This window comes from Hippocampus guttulatus, chromosome 11 (assembly GCF_054856545.1).
Source record: "Hippocampus guttulatus isolate MCC_2025c chromosome 11, RoL_Hgut_1.0, whole genome shotgun sequence".
In the NCBI taxonomy this organism is placed as follows: Eukaryota; Metazoa; Chordata; class Actinopteri; order Syngnathiformes; family Syngnathidae; genus Hippocampus; species Hippocampus guttulatus.
The window spans coordinates 15,880,008-15,903,533 of NC_141271.1; the positions used below are offsets into that span (position 1 = coordinate 15,880,008).

A 23,526-nucleotide genomic window follows, 5' to 3' on the forward strand; every position below is an offset into this window, starting at 1 on the left:
ATTACTGTCATCTAGTGGTGCAAAGGTCTTTATCAACTGTATACAGTACTCGTGACAATGACATGACAAGACGTAACAGAATAGAATAGTAACAGTAGTTCAGATTTTGTCCAATAAACGTCTCATCAGCTGAGAAACTGACCTTCCTACACCCCTCTCCCCCGCCCCAAACAAAAGAAAATTGCAAAATTTCACTTCTTTACATTTTCTTTTGACAACTAACCAATATCAATCCACATCTGGTTTTTATATATCTGGACTGGCAGGTTAGAAAATACTTAGTTGTGGTGCTGATATTTTGGACCCCATGAATTGCCGCCGCGGTCTTCCCGCGACGACAACATGAGGCATTTCGATTTGCGTCTGCCAACTCCAGGATGAGCAGAGCTTTGTTGAGGCTCATTTACAGTCTGCTCTGGAATGCATCTTGCTTGAGGGTGGCCGACTAATTCTGTCTGAAAATGATTGTGAGCAAACTTTAAATGCTATTGCTCACCGATGGGTTATTGGAGGGTTTAGGGGGGCTCCCAACTGAGTGTAGCTGTCCGGAACTAGCCAGCAGTATCATTTTTACTAATCAATAAAAGTAGACACACACATACAGTACCGAGTGCACACTCACACTTTACAATTAAGTACCATTTTCCATTCCTCTGGAATACCAAACAAAATCCATGCCATATAGCGGAACTTGTTCTGCTTGTCACTAGCCGAGATAGATGAACAGAGAGATTATTTGTTGTAAATAATTTTAACACCAAGCAAAATGGAATAATCACTGAACAAGAAGACTTTATATGGCATATGCAATTAGAGGTGAAAGAACAATAATCTCACTAAAACCGCATTGATTCCAACGTTACGGGGATGCTCATCATTACAGTTTCATTACAAGTGAAACTCCTTCCAATGAAAGCAAATCGTGATTTCTCAGTATGCTGATGAAAAGGGATTCTTTTGTCGGACTCCACAATTGATTCTAAATGACATGTTGCCCCTCTGTCAAGGGCCGTAACGATCTTCCCATCACTTCCTCCATTCTCTTTATTCACTCATCAAATCTCACTGTGGAATAAGAATCGGAATTGTCCGTTGACGGGCCGTTCGCCTGGCCAACTTTGGACACATTATATCTTATTTGTGCTCATCTTGGCTCAATCAGCCACTCATCACAATTAAGTTCTGTTGGATGCAATGATAGGGATTTAAAAGCAAATCACTTCAAGATGAATTCATGACCAGATCCCAAGTTAAAAATGCTTCATTTTACTGTAGCCTCCATTGAGCTTGCATGGGCAACGATTGGGGTGTGGTTATGGATTATTTTAATGCCGTCATTGTGCTTGACCCTGACATTTAAATGATGTTATTTTATTTCTATCCTTATGACTGACTGGCAACCATTCCGATTGTTATTATCATCATTATTTAATGGGTGCATGGCATGACTCTAACTTCCACGCACGAATTTGTCATTCCCCCTTCGTTTCCACAAGAGGGCGCCCCAGTAAAGGCAATTTTGCACTGTCGTACCCTCATTGGGGCACTGACGTTCCCCAAGGTCATTCTATTAAAAATCCTGACCAGCAACTTGACTCTTATGCGTTAAATACATACAAAAAAAACCCCCTGCACATCTTCCTCTTCAAGGAATGTTTATTCATTTGGTAACATCCAAGTTGAAACATCAAAGTCAACATTCCTGCAGCCGTAATATGACAGTTTGCCGTATATGAGCGCCACTGCTTCATGGTCACGACTAAAATGTTCGTGGTAAAGGAACCGTTGACTGTCCTAGCCATGCAGAATGGTTCCGCAATACCCCGCGGTCCATTTCTCGGTATCAGACAAAAAAAAAAAAAAAAAAAAACATACTAACAACATCGCTTGCACCACAAGTGGCACTTGTCACTCTGCGGCTGCTCTCGGCGGGAGATGGAGACGAGAGGAGGCGGTGGACCTTAACAAGGGATTTACTGTTGCTGGGGCTTCGGAACCGACCCGGGTTTATTTTCTTTCTCAGCATGGTGCAACAATGAAGTCTGATCCGCACCTTGACACTCACTCTGGATCGCCGTGCACCTCAATGGGAGACTACGTAGGCTTCAGGTAAAGAAAGAAAAAGAAAACAAAGAGCACAAAAAAAAATGCACAATTGACATTCGACATAGCTATGTGCTGTAATGCATGCTGGTGAGGTAACAAACCGGGCTCATTCCGATCACCTGTTGCATGGCAGTCGGTGCTGAATTCTCACAAGCTATCCTGGGAAGGCGCTGAAAATGATCTCGACGAATAACTTCCTTCAAATGTGTTTTATAATTGTGCGTGACAATCGCAACTCGTCCAAAATAGTGAAGCAATATTCAATTCATAATTTCATAAACTGCCAACTCACTCATTGACCAAGTTGCCTCGTAAGATCTCACAGTTTGCGTTTTATAAATGCATTCCAACACTTTTTATTATGTTTTGTTTGAACTCGTTGTGCAAATATGAACAGCAGAATATTAGAAGCAGCCCAGCGCTTATAAACACATTACATATACCATTGGGCTCTTTACACTGTTTCTTCATTTAATGACGAGGCATCGGGAGCAACTGGTGGTTCAGTATTCTCAAGCTTACTTAACTTATAGTGCTTTATTAGAAAATATTGTCAGTACTTCCAGAGAGGAAACGCAAGTGGCACAGCAGTAAAAACGGCATCCAGCAGAGTGTTAAAAAAAAAAGCATTAAAAACGTGACATTGCAAACTACCCCCTTTAAAAAAAAAAAAAAAAAAAAAGGGATTCAACTTAATAAAGTGCCTTATTTTTATGTAACGCCAGCATGGTTTGAATGTGCCGTTGAAGCCAACGTCGTGGCCTTCATTACCGCGCGCATCCATTCGGGCTCGATTCGAATAAAAGGCGCGTGGCGCTGCGGTTCCTCCCAGCGTGAGTGAGTCACATCCCCGACACTTGCTTGCTTTCAACAACAGCGACTTAACCAACGGATTTTCCAGTCCCTTGAAAAGCGACTGGGTGCTCCCTGTCGCTATGGCTAATTCCTTAGGAACCGGTGGATCCAGTTTGATCCATCCCTCGTCTTCTTTCCTTCTTCGCTGCCCTTCGAGGCTTCCCTTTTCCGACGTCCCTGTTTGTGCATTAGGTTGAGTCGGGTCCGCGTCGAACTTTTCCCCCAGTGATCATTCTATTTTTTTTTAAAGTCATCGGGAGTCAACGGTGACCATGTCAACGTTGAGGGAAGATACGCTCCTTAACTTTTCCATGCGCTTCTAAAACTTGCTGGCATCACGTTCCTGGCTGGGTTTCTTTAATAGCTTTATTCAATAATGCAGACCTCCCCTGCATTATTTAAATATCACGAGAGGAAATAAGTGATTTGGACTTTTGGGGTCTTTAAAAAAAGGGGGGAGGTGGAGACGACCAACCATCCCCTCCCTCAGTTCTCGACTGAATTTGAAGTAATTTTGCTCAGGGGGAAACACTTGAAGGTAATCGTTTCAACTCACCTTATTATTATTATTTACAGCGATATGATGTTCATATAATTCCATGATTGCTCACAATTCCTTTTCCAAGTCGTGTAGAAGTAGTTTTTCCTGGGTGTAACGAGGCCAAAGTGACGGAGGGGTGAGATGACTGAATGTGAGGGCACGAATTAGATGATGGCAATTGTCATTAAAATGCATGACATGAATAATTATTTTTTTAATCTAAATCGATTCAACAAAGTGCGGCGCGAAACGTAATTTTAATATGAGCAGAATGGAACGGTATGGAATGGATGAATGAGTCATGAAATTGCAGTGATTTTTATTTTTATTTTATTTAAGTGAATGCAGTTGTACACTGATGTTATATATTGAAAATACAGACAGATACAAATGTACTTTCATGCTTCATATATCACCTCCAGTGCTCCAATTCTGGGCCATTCAATTGTTGGTACGTGTTATCTATGACCTCTGCGACTACGTGTCAGCGATTGGTGTGTCATTCAAATTGACATGATGCATAATCGCCAACCGCATACTAACGGAGAGTAGTTACAAGAAATGGGTGCGTTTGCAAAAAGTGGATTGTAATGACAGCATTCTTGTCTTCTCCTCAGCCGCACCACCACAGCACTGGAAATGGAGGCAACCAATGGCTACGCTGCTAGTAAGTTCTTGCACTCCAGTCATTGTAAAGCAACTTCCCTCAAAGTGAACGTGTTTGAAAACGATCTTTTGGGGGGGGGGGGGGTTTGTCTGACCTCACTCACCTTGACGTGCTTTGGCGGGAATTTGAAATTTCTGAAGTTGAACGCCTTCGTAAACTGTGAATGAGTTCAAACTTCCAGACACGTTTTTTTTTCCCCGTTGGACATCATGGATGTTGATATAATTTATTCTGCCCTCCAACTGTTGCCGTCGTAATACCAACCGTGAAGGCAGTGTTTGAACATCCGTAGCAAAATCAAAACGAGTTAAAAAATTTTGATAATAGTGTGACTAAAAATGAAAGTATTGCTCACCCTTGGATAATGTAGGTGGAGCAAACATGGATGTGAGTGACAAACTTGCCATTTACTTTGATGACACACACTCATGGCATGCTGGAAAACATGCAGAGGCAGGATTCCAGCAGTTGTTCTTTTCATAATCCCGTCAAGTTATTGTCACCCAAGAAAGAATTTTTTTTTTTTTTTTTGACTGAGCAACTAGTACAGATCATTTTCCAAAATCACGATAAGGTCAGTTTCGAGATCACATGTCATTCTCTCACATTTTCCTCCTCGCCGTCACTGACAGATTCGGGGTGAGTTGGCATCCATCCCAAAAACACACACACAAAGAGAGTTTATGACCCGCGCTCCTCTGATCTGAAGTCACACGATTGCCAATTTAGCCTCCAAGTTTTTGTGCACGGCGAATTCTTCCAGGAAATATCCTTCACTCATTCAACTTTGGAGTTGATGCCGTATGATTTAAGTGATTGTTCCTGTTTGTGATTGACGCGAACTTGATCAATTTAATGTCTCTCCCCACGAAACATCCTTTTTTTTAAAAATAATCTGTTGATTCTAAAGTGAGAACTAAATAACGATATAATATTGCAAAGGCATGTACAGGCACGTTGTTGCTCTGCTCGTTGACTTTTGGCAGAGTTCTCGATCTATGTCACTAAAACCAAATCGTTTTTCGTGACCTTGGTGGCGAGTCGTATTCACATGAACTCCTGTTGACAGTGGCAATCTGGGTCACGGCGAATACAAATATGCAAGGACTTGCTTGTCCCGTCTATGCCTTAGCTATGAAAGCTAACATTAAAAAAAACAAACTCCTTGGTTAGCTTGATACTGCAGATATGTTCGCAAGTCACAGGAGTGGATCACCTCATTGTTTTCGTTTTAACTGACGGGAACGTGAGGTTGAGACAAATAGGAAAGCGTATCTTCAGATTCGAATGGATGATAAAATCAAGTGCATGTCGCAGGTGCAGTTTGTAGCCTGGAGGTGAAACAAATTGCATTGTGATAGCAATTGCTTGTTGCTACTTCTGCTCTGTGTGTGTGTGCATATGCGTTTGGACGAACAACAGTTTTTGTGAGTGAAAATATAACACTGCATTGAATTCCGACACCACAATTTCAGTTGGCTTCCAAAAAATAAAATAAAAAAAATAATATTATTTTTTTGGAATATAATTTTCAAATTATAATTTGCGGTGTACCCTGTGGTATAGTGCTTCGATTCTTCAGTAAAACGTCATGTCATAATTTACATCAGCAGAGTTTGTTGCAGGACCAGTATTGTCTGTTGCATGAACATGCGTGTGTGTGTGTGTGTGTGTGTGTGTGTGTGTGTGTGTGTGTGTGTGTGTGTGTGTGTGTGTGTGTGTGTGTGTGTGTGTGTGTGTGTGTGTGTGTTGGAGTGGATGGAAGACTGAGAGGGAGGAGGGGCGGAGGGGGCGGTTGACAGGAAAAACCACATCCCTACCACACAGGAGAATGATTGTGTCCTGCCAGACATTATGATTGCAGGCCAAGTGTGACTCGAGTCTTGCTTAATTAACATCAAGCCGTGTTTACATCAATCAGTATACTTCAAGTTAGCGTGTACCTGAACAATAAAAGCCTTTCTGGCCATGTCAATAAGTATCGTGACTCAACCGGGAACATTTATCAAAGAAGAGGAATGTGAAATCCCTCAAGGCACAAACAGAAGCGTAGCTTAATGCGTCGCACCGCAGCAAATAAATATGGTGAACATTCTCTAGGGCCGAAATTTATAATATAAAACATGTTCAACGGGATAGATGATTGTTTAATTATATGAGCATTCTGAAGCGTAAAAGGCCAGGATGAGACCGATAAAAAGGCGAGACGTGGGATTGGCATTTTTCAGCGCACACACAAGGGCTGCATTTCACGATTATTTTTATAATCGATGGATCTGTTGATTATTCTGTCCATTAATCTATGACACAAAAAAAACATTATTTTTTTAAAGCACAACTTTATTTCTAATTAACAGTGCAGACATAAATAAATGATTTGGTCCACGTTATGGTTCATAACGTCCCCCCCCCAAAAAATTGGAAAAATATTGATCGTTGCTTTCCAAATCAAACGCAAAATGTTTTATTTTGTTTCAACACCATGCTAATCAATTGCCTTTCATGGGGGCGGGCGACAAAAATTGGGTGTTTACTGTTGGGAAGCGGAAATTCTGAACAAGCACATAGCCATGTTGGACAATTTTGAAAAAAAAAAAAAGATATCCACACCATTCATTGATTGTCAAAAATAATAGATAAATTTGATAGCTAGTTGATTATCTATCTATCTATCTCTCCAACCATTTTCTAATCCGCTTATCCTCACGAGGGTTGCGGGCGTGCTCGGAGCCTTTGCCAGCTGTCTTCAGGTAGTAGGCGGGGCACACCCTGAACTGGTTGCCAGCCAATCGCAGGGCACACTTTGACAAACAACCGTTTGTGCTCACAATCACACCTGGCGACAATTTAGAGCGTTCCATTAGCTTGCCACGCATGTTTTTGGAATGTGGGAGGAAACCGGAGTACCCGGAGAAAACCCACGCAGGCACTGAGAGAACATGCAAGCTCCACACAGGAAGGCCGGAACCGCAGTCGAACATCCTGCACCTCTGCACCGTGAGGCGGAACCAGTCCACCATTTTGCCATTGAGAAAGAGAAAGAGAGAGAGCGTCATTTTTTTCTGTTATACTGTTTGTGATATACTGTATTTGTTCGGTGGTGTGCTGTGTGATTTTTCATATGTAAAATGAACGCCTCGGCTCAATAATAGTTTGAGGAAATACTGCACAAACGTCATGGAAAAAAATGTTCCGAGACAAATCTGGGCCATGAGATCTGTCTCCAGGACAAGTTTGCCCAGGGGTGAACTCACCCTGGTCACCTGAGATTTCCTCAGAGTCGCGCAACCCGAGCCCAGACCTAAGGATTGTGTCATCCCGTGTGGACAGCACCCTCCAGTTTGCCCCTTTCAGGGGAGCTGCAGCTAAAACCGACCAATGAGAGCTTTTCTAACAAAGTTGAGCTATCGAAATAAGTGAAGGTAGAGGACTTGTTTAAAAATCAGTCCGGGCATCCTGTTTGCCTGTAGCCGCCGTATTGTTCAAGTGACCCCCCCGACGGAGGAGGCCGCAAGAGAATAAGGGATTGGTTTGCTCTCCCTCTGAGTGGACGCGGGATATCCGTAGCCTGAGCCGCCGAGAGGTTGCAATCCGATCCAGGTTTGCTGGACATTAGGATACCGCGGTTACACAAGGTGGGTTCCCTTAGTTTCCTTCGGCATTCAAGCGGCGTTACCTTCGCGGTTGCCATTCAGACACAGAAGCGCAAGAAAAATGGTCTGTGCTTTATTTAACTCTGGTAAAGAAAAGCCTATGTGCGCAGTTGTACGGTATGTGAAGTATGCGGTGTATTGGTAGAAATTCAATGCATTTTCAGTGACCTTTACCGAAGGCGTTCCTATCTCTGGTTAATTGTTTTCCTCACCTGAGACGTACAAGCCACTGTGTCCTTTTTCACACCGTGTTTGGCTCGACTCCCAATTTTTACTCTTTTCATTGTCCCTTCCAGTGACGTTCTGGATTAGGCGTTCTTCTCGTCTGATTTGTTCCGCCCTACGTGTCAACGAGTGGCGAAATGAAATGAAATTGCACAAAAGACATTTCAGTTCATCATAAAAATGCAACCGTATCGCAGAGGGCCACAACACCGATCAACAAATTTCCATCGAATCGTTCACTTGGTGACGTCACCCGATTTCTAGGCTGAGTTCAAAGCGACCTAAAAGCAGAAGTCTGTTGAATGGCAAACACTGGGCAAAGGTTGCTGCGCCCCTGGAAAGAAGCCAACATGAATCATGAAGTCAGACACCCAAAAATACATCACTCCAAAACGACACTGGAAGGACGAGGTCATTTTTTTTCGGCTCACCATTTTGGAATTCAATTACTACTCTCACAGGAAGCATTGCCCTCTACTGGAGCTGTTGGGGCACTGCACCTTCACCCCCCCCCCCCCGCCCCCCCCCCCCCAAATATAGAGTGACCACTTTGAAACGGCACCGTGACGATGGCTGACTTTTGTTTTGTCTTTTAGGTAATGGCCAATGCTCTCCAGGTAAGGAGAAGTCAAGAATGTCAACATCGAACGGAGAAAATGAGCCTTATGGTCGTAATTCCCCCAGTGGTGAGTGCTCATACATACGCACGTGTGTGTGTGTGTGTGTGTGTGTGTGTGTATATATATATATAAATGTATATGTGTATATATATATATATATATATATATATCACAAATCCATTCACCGAGTGAAACGGACATTTTAACATTTTTGTCAGTTTGCGAATCCTTTTACCGCAGACGCGGCCGCTAAGTGCGCCGTGCTCTGCCCGGCTTGATAATTTGCTTCAAATGTGAAATACATTTATAGCAGAAATTGTTTCAAGTAATCCTCACTTGACCACTTGAAACATTCAACTCAGTCACACTGAGAGGAGACAGATGTAAAGATGCAAGGTCTGCTCCTTGTTGCCAGGATACGGACGGGGAAGATGAGGCTGGTTGAAGATGCTTCTTCCTAAAGTGGAACTATAAATTGCAAGCTTTAGATGCTACGTGGACATTTCTGCCGCTAAATTTCTTCCTTTCCTCATTCAACGCCTCGGACCAAACTTGAAAGGGTTAAATGGAATCGCCTGAAGGGACAAGCTGAAGGATGTAGTCGGATCGGAAGTTAAACAACCCAATGTAGTCACGGCGTTAGTTTTGCTGTTGTAAATCCCAAAACCGGATCATCTGGACCAGTAAGTTTTATGTCCTGCCACTTTCACACACACTCCAACCTACAAAGCCCCTTTATGCCAGTGGTGACATCTCACAGCAGAGGCAACTCACGTTTATGAGAAGAAAGAAATGAATGAACGGGGGGGGGGGGGGGGGGTAATGCAAATGTAGTCAAAGGAAACACAAAGAGTGCACAGACTTCCTGCAATGCATAATTCAAAAAAACGGATTTATTTTTTGTAGGAACAACTTGTAGCCGAGTGCTGTCATCAAGTCATTTTCTTTCAAAGCTTTTTAACGCTCATCATGAAAATCGCTACTCCGTGGGAATGCTGTTGAACTGAAATATTTCTTGATTATCCATTTTGTCATCGGATACGGCGATCTGTATGGATGGATGTACACGTGTGCTCATAAGTTTCCACCGGATGAGATTTTCTTGATGGAAAATGAGTGATCACCTGATTTCCGCTACTTGGAATGGACTTCCAAGTACATGATCAGGAATTTCAGAATGGAGCAATCATGAAAGAAATGATCGTAATGAAGAAAATAAGGAGATGATTACTTCTAACCACCCCTGCCCCGAATTGCCAACACCTCACAACCGCCCCCCCCCACCACCCCCCTAAACTGCTCCCCAAAATTGCGCGCATTCAATTGTCCCAAATGTCTTGATGCAGGTCCACAATTAAGTTTCAGGTCGAAGTAAGAGTTCACACCTCATACCTGATTGTTTAATTGATTGAGATTTGTGTGCCAGTGCCTTTGTGGTCTACTCGTTGTCTTGCGCAATCAGCTCGGTCCCAATTGGAAGCGTGTGCAGCTCGGCATAGCTACGTGCGGACGTGCTATCTCCACCCCCCCAGACGCACAACTGCGCAACGTCCTCCTCTTATCACGGGGCTCGTGTCCATTACCGGAAAGGTGCCATAAACCACGCGGCCTTCGACACTCCCTCTTTTCCCTGGAGGCAGCCAGAAACCAGACCAGCCTGTTTATCTTTCGCTCCTCTCTTTTTGGGCATTGTGGCAGTCCATCCTAAAGCTTCCCGACACAATTCAGTTGCCAGGTTACTGCGTATCCTGCGACCGAATCGACTCATAATTCCGTCCTCCGTCGCGCCGCAATGAAATCTTAAGTTGGGCCCAGTTTTGTTTCAAACAAAAATGGCGGTTCTATGTTCAAATGCGCAAACTGAACCTTCCCTGTTTTTGTGTTGAAGAGCTGAGCGATAAACAGATCAAGCAAGAAGACACGAGCGAAGAGGCCGACAACGCCAGTCCGGGGTGTGAGCCCCAAACCGCAGAAGAACGGACATCTGTGGGGGAATCGATGGCACGGAGCCCAAGTCACGCGCAGGAGGGCATAGCTGGACAAAATATGGCCGTGGATGGACCCAGTCGACACCCAAACGGTATTGTAGTTGGAGCCAAACAAGGCTTTTTTTTTTTTTTAAATGGGGTGTGGAGCCCTGCTTTTTTTTTTTTTTTTTCGTCTTCCAAGACAACAACTCAGACTTGAAATTATTATCAGGGAAAAATATCCTCGGAATCCCCCGCAACCTGTTCCGAATGACGCCACGACAGCCGTGGGTTGTCGCAGCGTAGGATCACATTTCTCCTTTCCACCTGACTGCTGGTCAAACGATTTTCCATGAGAACGGTGTTGTTACAGTACCGCCACAACGACAAGAAAAAAAAAAGAACTTCCTGCTGCTGAGCGCAAATGCCAAAAGATGCAGACGACTCCGTCGTTTGCCATTTCGATGCATTTCAAGTGACATACATTTCTGAACCTCAAACACTTCGCACCGCAGTGGTGTGCAACTGCACGACTTACTTCAAAATGCTTGCAGTATTTCGCCGCCCTTAAAGTGTCAAGTGCCCCCTCTTGATGTTGACGTTCAGTCTTCGCAAATGAATGCGGCGGTGTTATGTAATATCCTCCTGACTACCAGGGGAAAAAAAATGTTGTCCAATCACATTTATTTTGAAATTCCCCAATCTATGTGAAGTAATTGGACTACTCCAAAAGAAAGTTTTGAAATCCCACTACATTTTTTAAACACTTGAATACTAGGCTCAAGTACACTTAAAACAACTCAAACAACACTTTAACGTGTTCATAAGAGTCTTATAAATAAAATGCCAACAGCATTTCAAGACAAAATGTGTTTGATCAAAAAGTATTACTTTTCCTCTTCCCATAAAAAGTGCTTGCACCGAGGGAAGCCATTTTCTGACTTTTTCTAACCCCTACAAATTTGGTATCATTGGAACGCACTGAATGTCCTCTTTAGAGTAACAAAAGGAGTTAATGCGATTGGATGCACTGGCTGGGAGACATTTAGATTCGCAAATGTCCTCGACAGAGGACAAATTTGAACCACTGGTAGTCAGGAGGATATTTTGAAAATGTATTGATATTTATATTCGCATTTTGACAGTAAGTGCGGTGAGGTGAATTCCTGTGTGTGCCTCCTTATTAAGGTGAGCGGCCATTCCAGTGCAACCAGTGCGGTGTCTCGTTCACTCAGAAGGGAAATCTGCTGCGGCACATTAAGTTGCACACGGGCGAAAAACCCTTCAAGTGCCCCTTCTGCAGCTACGCCTGTCGCCGCCGTGATGCGCTCACGGGTCATTTGCGCACTCATGCCGGTAAGACTCTTCCTTTGCGTCCTTTTTCCCTTTAGTCCCAGAACAACCTTTTTTAAAAAAAAAAATTTTATTTTTTTATAAATTCAACTTTTACATGAGTTTTTTGAAAAAGGATGTTCACACCACACCGATATATACAGAACTGTTTCAAAGTCTTGGGCTAGCCCAACCGAGCTTGAGGTTTTACAGAAATCGAGCAAAACCGTTTGATTTTAATCTTATTTTATTTAATTGTGATTGTTTTCCAATCATAAATTCATAAACGTCATTCCAAAAATAAAACAAGTTAAATTGGGGTCCCGGTAAGATATTGAACAGTCGTTTTCTTTGGTGTTTTTCTTTTTCTTTCTTTCTTTGACACCGAACACTGCCTCACAAGTCCTGTTTGAAATCAAACGCAATAAATATAAAATAAAATAAAATAAGCATGCAATGACACAGCGACAGCGGTCGCCAAGGCCGAAGGTACTCTTTGTGTTGTCAGGTATAGATGCATTTATCTCTCTGTAAAAGCTTTGTTGCTAGGAACCAAGGACGTGCTGTTCTTCGTCTTACTTAACTCCCCCGAGGGGGCGGTGGGTTCGGTTAAAAAAGGAGCGCTGGTGGAGTCTGTCAACTGTAACCCACTTTCCCATCAGAGACGATTTGCTCTCCCCTCATTTGCATCTTCAAAAATCAAGGTCAGACAGAGCGCCGTCATTTCAACGTTCGGGACTTCACCACCGCTCGTTGCTCTTTTGGAATTTTTTTTTCTGCCGCTAGCTGTTGTACGGCGGTCATTCGATGAAAGGATATTGAGAGTCGGATACAAATCAATAAAATCATATTGTATATTGACAGACTTTGCCTGTCACCTTCGGTCCACGTTAAATGCTGTTTCTGATTTCAATCGATTTTGACTTTTGGATTGTTCACTGGGGGGAAATCGCGGTCACGTGATCGCCACTTTTGCGCAAATCTATGGCTCCAATTTAGTGGGAATAGTCTGGATATGGGCGCTGTCCTCAGGTTTTAGGTTTGTAGTGTGCGGAATTCGTTTGTAAGTCGAGTACATTGAAGCGAGTCTCAGAAAGCAATGTGGACTATTTGCATGAATAATTGAGAGGCCATCTGAAAGGTTAATTCGAAAGGTCTTTCCAACATCTGCACAATGTCATATGGTGGTGGGGAGCTAAATATAAAGCGGGATGTCTCTCGTGCACCCACACTTGAATAATACTGAAACTTGCTGTCATTAGCCCCCGTTTATACAAAAAAAAAAAATCAAATAAAATACTCGATACTCAAACAATCATTTTTGTCAATTCATAAAGCCCACAAGATTTCACATTGACAAAGTTCCTGCCACTTGCACTCTTAAAAGTAATCAAAGGAAGGGAATATGTTGATTCATTCATTTGCGTCATGCCCTGTCCTTGTCTAAAATGCCTATAATTACTATCTCAGTGTTTTATTTGGTTAAGACCACAAGAACAAAAGCCTAAATATGGTTTCAATGCAGCATCAACAGAACTGCTTGGATATTTTACCTGGCGGTAAAGCTCCTTTCTAATACACATGTCGACTGATTTCACAATTCGACCGACACACCGCGTTTAAAAATAAAGTTTGCTTTGGCAAGAAAGAATGACATTTGCCGTCAACAGAGGCGCCGCTATGAGACGAGTGGGATGCACGATCTCTTTTTAGACCGCCGAGTGTCTGCATTCTTATTCGGTGCAGCCGTGAATGAATTAAAGGGTGCACCTCTTGTCTCGTGAATGTTCTTTCACTTTTAGTTGGCAAACCACACAAGTGCAGCTACTGTGGGCGGAGCTACAAACAGCGCAGTTCCCTTGAGGAGCACAAAGAACGCTGCCACGGTTACCTACAGAGCATTGGTCTGGACCCAACTGTCAACACGGGACCGTATGCAGGTAATTCATATATTTGAGGAATGTAAATATGCAACAAGCTGGGGGAAATGTTGCCCATCATGTTACAACAGCAACAGAGTGCAGCCTTTATTTTTTAAATTTTATTATTATTATATATATTTTTTTTACAGAAGTAGTGCCTTGACTTGTGAGTTTCATTTGTTACATGACTCTGCTAGTATGACAAAACACTCAAAATTTCTTACTCCATTACAATGAAGAGAAATGCCATTCATCCCTTCCGGCGTCGCACCTCCAAGACACACTAATTAGACAAATAACACTCTGCGATATTATACTTTGTCAAAACATACAGTCATAACATCATAAAATGTCAAGAATTAAACAGTCTGCGCATCGTGAGTTCATACTTCATACTGGTGTATATGCCTTGGCAACCAAGGGACAGACATACTGTACAGACAGACATACAAAATAAACTACGAAAAGTTTCACAATAAAGTGATCAGTAAGGTGCATTAGTAGTGTTGATTTTTTTTCCACAAAGAATAAAGAATATATGCCTGAGTGTTGTCCATCTACATGTGCTGCTGCACCATTTGTGTTGAAATATCACACAAGCAGCCAACCTTTTTTCCTAAAGACGTATTTTGATTCATTCATATATTAATTATACACGTCACCATGAAGCCAGTACTAAGAATTTTCTTGTTGGAATGCACATGCGCTTGGTTCTCCTCAATGAGCCGGCGCCATCTTGGGGTATTTCTTTTTCCCTCCAAAAACATTTCCAAAGTCTTGTCCTTGAATGTTGGGTGCTTGGGCTCCATGTATCGTTGCCAGACGCCAGTTTTGATGGCTTCACTGTCTTATTGGGAAGCCTGCTGCAACATATTACGCAGAGCAGGTTGCACGTACGAGTCAAGTCACAATAAAAACAAACCTTACGGGTCCTAATGTGTGTTAAATAGAGCTTTGTTTTTCTTGAAAGTTGTCGGCTTTACTTCTGTTTCATTCATTGATTATTTCCTCTTTTTAAATAAGCTCCACAAACACATTTGTTAAAAAATAAAAATTAAAAAAAACCTTTTTGACAAAGGCAAAGGTGGGTGAGCCTTTTATCAAAATATAACTTCTTTGCAACTCCTATAATCAACAAAATTGCTGATGTCTCCTCACTTCGCATGACCAGGTACCAGTCTAGGGCCCAGTGTTTGTCTTAAAAGTGTTAAAACTACAGCAACATCAATGCTAGTTGCGTTAGCCCATCTTTGTTACATTTATCATAAACCAGGTCATTTTCAAAACAATAAAATCTCTGTTATGCATTAAAACGTTTCCATTGTAATTTCTGCCTCCACTAAAGGTCATCTTGATCATTCTTTTCCCAGGTGAGGTTCCGAAAGAGCCGAGGCCCATGACGACGTTTGAGCGTCCGCTCGTGATTGAAAGACTCAACAGCAATGTTGGAAAAAGGAAGAGCACCACACCGCAGAAATTTGTGGGTGGGTATTTATCAACGCAGGCAGCTCGTCAGCTGGTTTAAATGCTGCGTCTTAGCTAGCATTTGCGGGCAGATAGACACAAATCAAGACACGTTTCAGATCGTGATTTGAAAATACGATCAATGTAAACAATGAAATGCATATAATCAGGAAACGGGTTGCGTGGCAAAATATATTCAAATTACAAAATCATATTCTGTATTGGAAAAAAAAAAAACCACCAGAAAGACCAGACAGAAGTGTTATTTGTTTTGGCAGATCTAAGATACACAGGTTGAGGGAGTAAGAGCAGCCTCGGGACAGAGTGGCAAGGAAATGGGTTTTCATTTTGTGGTTAGGTACACCTGTAACGTTGCTACTTGCAATCTTATTTACAGTTCACCGCATCCTTGCTCTGGAAGGTTTGGTCTACATTAGTAGATGGATGGGGCTTTCCACCTTTCATACTTTCACACATTGAACATCAAGTAAAACATGTAAATGACAAACTACACGGTTGAGTTATTCTCGAAAGGAAGTGTGCTCTGACTTTTGACTTCCTTTCCTGGATTTGCGGCTCTTTAAGATATATACTGTATATATACAACATATATATATATATATATCAGAATGTTAAATAAAACCAACACAATGCTGGAGGGGCTCAACTTGGGCTACACAGAATTTTTTAGTTTATTTTTTCAAAGTGTGGTTTCTTTAATCATGGTGAATATTATCATTCAAGTTTGGGTCCTTTTGAATATTATTTGTTAAAATAATGTTCAATTAGATTCCCCTGGTACGTTTCTAAATATAATTCCTTTCACTGTTGGTCGATTCTGAAATGTTTCCTGAAGGCTGAATAGCCCTCACTTTCTTGAGTGGTGTTAATTGAAAAAGTTCACCGTGTAATCTAAGGAAGTAAAAATACCAATTTAACCCTTTCATGCACCACTAATGATAACCTGATCACATAATAAGCTGTCCACTGTAGTGACCGCTGTCCCTGAAAGGGTTAAAAAAAAAAATATATATATATGTGATCCGGCATTCTCGTATTGGACGTGTACATTTTGTCACACAGTACGATGTAAGCTGCGAATGCAGTGGAAACCAAGACCAAAAGCGTGATGTAGAACATAGCATGTCCCATTTTCTGGTTTGTTTGAGACCGGTGAAACCAATGTGCAAACACAGCCTCGTGTGCCGGTCACCATAAAACCCGTACCAGGTCATCATACTGCTCTGTTTTTAAACAGGTGAAAAGATGGTGCGCTACAGCTACCCTGAAATGGGATATGAGATGGGCCTCAAGTTTGAGAAGCAGCCCGAGCTCTTGTCGGCCCACATGATGGACCAATCGATGGGCAATGCCCTGACATATTTGGGATCAGAAACACTTCGGCCCATTCTGCAACATGTGCCCATGGTCAACCCACTCTACCATCATCTTTTGCCTCTTGACCAGAGAGTGGAGCGTTCAGGGAATACCGACTCACTGCCACTGCAGCCCACATTACCTTCCGACTTCCCCGGCCACAGCATCTCCAACGGGCCCGCTTCGTTGCCTCGGCATAGCCGCCCCACCCACTCGGGACACGAAGAGTCGCCGAGCAACAGCGGAGGTGACTCGCCCGAGTCGGCTCGCAGCAGCCCTCGAGAGCGGCACCTCAATCCCGGCGGCAATCTCCCGTCCGGTCTCAGGTCCCGCTCGAGCCCCGCAGTTTATTCGGGTGATCACGTGACAGATGCGTCACCCAGAACTGGCTCAGGAGCTGCGAGCGGGCTATTGCGAGAAGCCGGAGAGAGGCCCGCAGTCCAGGAAGGGGTGCGGGTGTTTGGACGGGAAGGTCGGGAGTTGCGGGCCTTCCAGTGCGACCATTGCCAAGTGCTCTTCCTGGATCACGTCATGTACACCATCCACATGGGTTGCCATGGATACAGGGATCCGCTGGAATGTAACATCTGTGGTCACCACAGCAAAGACCGTTATGAGTTCTCCTCGCATATCGTTCGCGGTGAACATACGTTCCAGTGAAAGGACGGATACAAATTTAAAGACAAGTATGGGGAAGATTTTCATTCTCTTTTTTTTTTTTTTTGTTTTGTTTCCCGAACCTTTTATTTTGCTGCAGACCCGTGTAGCGCGAGTACAAGCTTTTCAGCTCCAAGCAGTGTGAATTTGAAGAGCTGAGAAACCATATGAAGGCTTCGTGGCAGTGCGCGCTGCTACAAACGAGATCAAATCGGTTAGAGTGAGAGCCTTTGAAAAGCGTGCTAAAACAAACCTCAAGGATTTGTAGGTTGGTCCTTCTGCTTAGGCTTCGTAACGCTCACTATTTCCAAAGTATGAAGGAGTATGCGAACCGCACTGAAAGGAAAAAAAAAAAAAAAAGGTTAACGCATTGTAAGAATGAAGTTGTAATTATGAAAATAAAGTAAGTGGACAATCATCTCAATCATCAGTAGGAGCAGTTGAACGTGAGTAACTGTTCAAATGTTTGTTTTGTTTCCTGAGAAAGGACGACGGCGTCTTGAAATGCATATTTTCTTGGGATTGTTTGATCATCAGTCAGAAGAGCTTTACCGAACAAATATTGATTGGGGGTTTTTTTTTCCAGGTAACGACACGGCAGCTCGAGAGAGAGACACCGTGACTTATGCGTTTACATTTGTGTGGGAATTTGGACATTGACGTGTTAATATGCAATTTGAATCAAACATTTTTTTTTCTAGTGATATTATGACTTAAATATTAAAGCTTTTTTTTGTTCATTCGGGCGGCAGTAAAATCGTGTTGTTTTTCCTTCCTATGTGGCCCTATTTTCCTTCGTAACAAAGAACAAAAGTCTGCTGCAAATCGTGATTTTGGTCACCTGATGCTGCTTGTTGTCCATTTGGACTCGTTTGCCTGTGGTAATATTGATTCTCATTGTGTCCTGCATTTTTGAAGCTATATTAATTCTTGTGCCATGATCACGATTAAGCTTTGCTTTGTTACAGTATTTATTTTATAGGGTCAAATTTCCATTGATATGAAATTAATATGAAATTATTTTTTTATTACTGCTAAATTTGAGATATGAGACTCTCCACCTGCTCTAGTTTACAAAGATCCTCAGGTAGCTTGGGGCCTTTTAAAGTGGACCAAACTTAGTTCAACATGGTTTTGTAAACTAAGAAGCGTAACATTTGTTTGGGGGAGGGGTGCGGGGGAGGAAAAATATATGTTCAGTAATATGAAAACCTATTTGCCCTCTTCACAAGTTATTGGTATTCATATTGATGTATGAATGAGATTCACAGAGCAGAAATTGGAGTTCAATCGATCACAGCAAATTGTCCAGGCCCTGAATGAACACAGCATCCCCAGACCATCGCACTACCGTCACTATATTTGACTGTTAGTCTGATCTTTTTCTGAAATACTTTTATACCAGACGTAACAAGACACGCACCTTCAAAAAAATCAGCTTTCATCTGGTAAATACATAGGAAAATGACTCACCACTTTGCAACCCCATCCAGACTGAAAAATATCAATGATTTTATGACTCATCTGTAATTTCCTTGGTTGACAGTATTTTGTTGCAGCTTTTTTAAAAAATCTTTTGGCTGACTTCATTTTGTCAGACATGTCCTATTTAAGTCAATTCTTAATTGAACAAGTCAGGGAGTAACCAGACTAGGGTATTGTCAGTAAAACTCAGCTTTCCAAAATATGTGTTTAATTTATGATTCAATAAAAACGGCGATTACTCTTGCACTAGATTTGGATAGCTGTGGGAAATACAAAATAAGAATTTGAGAAAAGGGCAAATACTTTTTCGTGGCGCCGTAAATGAAATGTGTAATCAGGGGTGGAGGCAGGGGGTCTTTATTTGAATTTTAGTGTTGAATAATGTGAAAGACAATCAAAACGTAATCCAAAAACAATGCCTACGCAGTTACTTTTAACAACCAAAATTATTGTGACAAACGTTATTCGTCTTTGCTCTGAAACTGTATACGATATTGTTGGCTGCTTTAAATTCTAATTCATGTACAGTTTTTTTTTCCTGTTCTGTGGATTTCTTAGAACAAAAATGATATCATCATCAGGGTTCATATAGGGGTTACCTCTCATTTTTATCTGCCTTTTATTGCACATTTTCAACACTTTGCCTTCTCTTATGTAATGTGTAAGTATGACGAGTGTGGTGCAAATATATATATTAAAAAAAGTAATAATAAAAAAATTGTCAAATTCAGAACAGTCACAACTGATGTGTTCAAATCGTAAGGCATGGAAAGCGATTGCGACACAATTAAAATAATGTGCATGTCGAGGATTAAGTGTGAAATTGGTTGTGTGACGTCAGAGCAGAGTTGGCAAAAAATGCAATACTCTGTCATGACATTGCGGCAAAGCAATTCACTTCCATTTCTTTTGCACTTAAATCGTCAAACTGCTCATCAAACACCAAAACCAAACCAAGAAGGATTGCTTCACGACACCCTTTACCGATTGAGCTTTTTCGCATTCCTTTTTTCATTGACTTCTCGGCTAACAACAATTCTATTCACACGCGTTTAGAAGCTTGTTCGCTCTCAAAAGATTTAAAAAAAAATCTTATTAAATGAATCAATGCTGTAGCTTTTCATATGAAGCTCATTTGTTCATGTTCATATCTATGTGTGCGGAGTTTACGTTTTAAGATAAGATATCCTTTATTTGTCCCACACTGGGGAAATTTACATTTTGGTCATCATATTTGTATATGTATCCTTTCAAACATTATTTTTCAACTCTGTGTGAAATATTTTCTATACATGATGCCTTAAACTTCGGTCATCTGAAATTATAGATGATGTACATTAAGGCTTGAGTCATAATTTCTTTTTTAGGTGTGATGTCATTGACCTGACATATGTGGACTTAGCCTGCTAATCATTTGAGCTCATCAATTATACTGCAAAAAAAAAACGGTTATTGGCGATCAATTTTAGATGCTACAAAAGCGATAGGTATAAAATGCAAATTCAAGTTGAAGCAAAACTGCTTTGCACTGTGAAGGAAAAAGAAGAAAAAAAAAGGAATTTCACCTCAGAGAGGCGTCACTGCAGCCTGCGAGAAGAAATGATGTGTTATGTATCGCTGACCTTGCACTTTAGCCAACACACTTGCAACAAGGTAACGATTTATTCCAGGCCGACAGTGAAAACTGTTGATGAAACCAAAAGTCCACTTTTGGAAGGCTTATGCGGAAAAGATCTGATGTCAGTTTCCTAAACTACCTGATACATCATCTCGTTGTGACAGCAAGTTTTGTAAGCAGACCAAAATTCTCAGAGGGCAACTCAGCAACTTAATTAACCTCAGATTTTCTTCAAATGTAATATCTTGATCAAAAGGCAGCTTTTTCTCTCTCTCTCTCTCTATTTCTTCTTCTTATTATTCTCTGGTGCTAAGCAACCACCACCCAACTTTCATGTGCGCAAACCGTGGCACAGAAATTTGTTTACATCTCCAACCTGTGAAAATGTACTTTTCTGTTATCTAACCGGCACAAGTCAACTAAGAAAAAAAATGACGATGGGGAAAGAAGTCAGCACTGTGTGAGCTGAATTTTCTGTGTGTACTATAAATGTGCTATTTTCTGTATATACACGTACAATATGTCTACAGCTGTGTTCAAAATAAGAGCAGTTTTATTACTACTCGGCAAACATTTAGCGGAGTCTGACACGGGTTTGCATATATGAAAATAGTTGTCGAGGTCATCTTGCCTGGTAATGCCCTGGTAGTGGGCGTTTTGACAACACATTGATGCCAAATACGCGAGTAAGTGAGTTCAAAATGCTGCATTTTGGTTCCACACCAAAACAAGTAATTATGTCACGCCAAGATCAATCCCCGGATCTTTATCCGAATAGAAAAGTTATGGGGTCACCTCTAAAGTGGTTATACAACTGAATATTAGTTGAATAATAAATCCTTGAAAATTGGAGTTTATAATGTAAATATGAGTTTTTTTATGACAGTTTTTTTTTCTTAACAGCACAAGTTTTATTTTTCTTCATTTTCTGTAAAAGCTGTCGAAAAAATGGATAAACGTTTCCTCGTTTTCAAATATAATTTTCCGTGCCTGGTGAGGCATGGAAATAAAAATTCTACGACTAAAGGATTTGGAGCTTCTGAAACACACTGCTATTATTTTGAACTCAACTGTGTATATATATATGTATGTATGCTGAATATTATTTTTTGGGCATCCAACAGTAGGATTGCTTCATTGTTTTATTTTTTGTTGGGGGGGGGTTCTGATGTAATTACATTTTAACAATGAAACGGCACTCATGCACTCAAACAGGAGCTCAGGTATTTGCAGAACTTGTATATTTTTATGTCCCAATAAATTGGATTTGATTGATCAAATAATGCCCATAAATTGAGTTCCTTTTGTTATATCTTTATCGTTTCCGAAATATTGAATGGAGGATTTGGACAAAAATCATGTAAAATGAAGCCACGTTGCTGTGAAGCTTGTGTATGTTTTGAAGGAACGGGTTTTCTCTCATTGGAAAGTAAATCCCGGCTTTGCTGTTCAGTCGGAGCAAAGTCAAACTTTGTTACAATAAAAATTTATTCAACTACTAAACTGTGTCCTACGACATTATTTGAACTTTTTCATATGAGAAACATAACACAATGTTTTTTTGTTGTTTTTTTTAAACCTGCAAGAGGATAAAAGTTATGCCACTGGGTTTGACATTGCAGAATAATAAAAGGAAACCTGTCAACTAAATAAAATGTCATTATTAACTCTTTCAGGGACAGCGGTCACTACAGTGGACATCTTATGTTATCAGGTTACAAGTGATCATTATTGGTGCATGAAAGGGTTAATAAGCATAACCAGTAGAAAAGCTCCAGCTTCTTGTGACTCACATATTGCAAATACAGTTAATTACCCAGAAATGATTTGAACAGATTCAATGATGCTCTGCAGTCAGATAGAACTTGTGTAGTTTTCCCGTCCCGGCCTGTCGTATCATTTGGATAAACTAAAAAAATTGAATAGGGAATCTAATTTAACCCGTTTTCTAAGGGTCTTAAGATATTAAAGGGGAAAAAAATGAAATGTGCGGGTGTGAAATAGAATCGTTTCCAATGATTCATCCAAAATTTGGATGAATGAAATATTTCAGTCGGAAATATTTAATGATGACTTTATACGCCACCTTGGCACGACCCGCATCACATTTCAGTTATTTTGTAAATGTCACAGTGCTTCGCCCCTTTACCACAGACGCGCACCCACACGCGCACAGCATAAATGGAGAATACAGTTGAAGGTGTGAAGTCGAAACAGACCCCCGGTGACGAATCTTTTTAAGTTCCTCGTCACCACGCTTAAGGCTTGCTTGATTTCTCACGGAGCAAGAGCTGATCTCGAGTTCACTTCAACTTGTTATGCGACGTATTTCATCTGGCCTCACTTTATGCAGTTATAATGGCTTTCACTTTTAGCCAAAGATTCTACATAGCGGAGCGGGGAGCGGGGGGGGGGGGGGGGATGCGGAATCAATCTCTTGAAAATGAAAGCAAAGTAAGAAAGAAAGAAGCCAAGGTCTCTTGTGGTGGGTAAGAAAATAAGTAAATTTTAAAAAAAAGGGTTCATTGTTTTTCATGAACTCAAGTTTGGAAAAATCTGTGGGGAAAATGTTGAAATAAAATAGCTCATCAAAAGCTGTGAGACACTTCCAATAAATGGAAGTTGAAATCAATGCAAGATCAAACAAATGAACCCTTTTCATGCACCTTTGTAACCCGATAACATGCTAAGCTGTCCACTGCGGTAACCGCTTTCCCCGAAAGGGTTAAATACCCCGTCAAGGTGTAACTTTCCAATGTGCAGATACTGCGATCAACTCGTGTCGGCCAGCTTGCCTTCAAAGTAGCTCCGGCGGAGCGCAGATGACATTTTCTCCACATATTCACCTTCCGTGACAAACTGCTTCTGCACGTAAGACTTGCTATGGAAGATAAGATCAACGCTGAGTGTTTTAGCCGCATATTTTCGAACCTCGGTGGACGGATCATTTTTCTTAGCGACTATTCCGTACAGAAAAGGAATTCAGCTGAGTTTTAGGCACCGTGCGTACTTTAAAAGACTGAATCCAAGCTCGACT

At 41.5% G+C, this 23,526-nt stretch overlaps 1 protein-coding gene across 2 annotated transcripts; it reads left to right on the top strand.

Annotated features, from left to right (window-relative positions):
* The first annotated feature begins 1,878 nt into the window (after positions 1-1,878).
* On the top strand, positions 1,879-21,992 carry ikzf2 (IKAROS family zinc finger 2). Of its 2 annotated transcripts, XM_086123369.1 has the most exons (9): positions 1,879-2,109; positions 4,120-4,169; positions 8,644-8,733; positions 10,556-10,747; positions 11,823-11,990; positions 13,769-13,906; positions 15,259-15,372; positions 16,611-17,415; positions 17,973-21,992. In XM_086123369.1, exons 1-8 carry the CDS (start codon positions 2,036-2,038, stop codon positions 17,387-17,389), a joined length of 1,605 nt encoding a protein of 534 aa, XP_085979495.1. In that variant the 5' UTR covers positions 1,879-2,035; the 3' UTR covers positions 17,390-17,415; positions 17,973-21,992. The 2 variants fall into 2 exon arrangements, with proteins under 2 accessions (XP_085979495.1, XP_085979496.1); XM_086123370.1 differs by lacking the exon at positions 1,879-2,109 and adding an exon at positions 2,950-3,499 and having other exon boundaries at positions 16,611-21,992.
* The last annotated feature ends 1,534 nt before the right edge of the window (positions 21,993-23,526 follow it).

Bases quoted from the DNA above. Each gene is read 5' to 3' on its own strand.
- ikzf2 (XM_086123369.1), top strand. From the start codon at position 2,036: ATGAAGTCTGATCCGCACCTTGACACTCACTCTGGATCGCCGTGCACC. The intron at 2,110-4,119 runs GTAAAGAAAGAA...TCTTCTCCTCAG, and splicing joins GGAGACTACGTAGGCTTCAG to CCGCACCACCACAGCACTGG. The intron at 13,907-15,258 runs GTAATTCATATA...TTCTTTTCCCAG, and splicing joins CAACACGGGACCGTATGCAG to GTGAGGTTCCGAAAGAGCCG.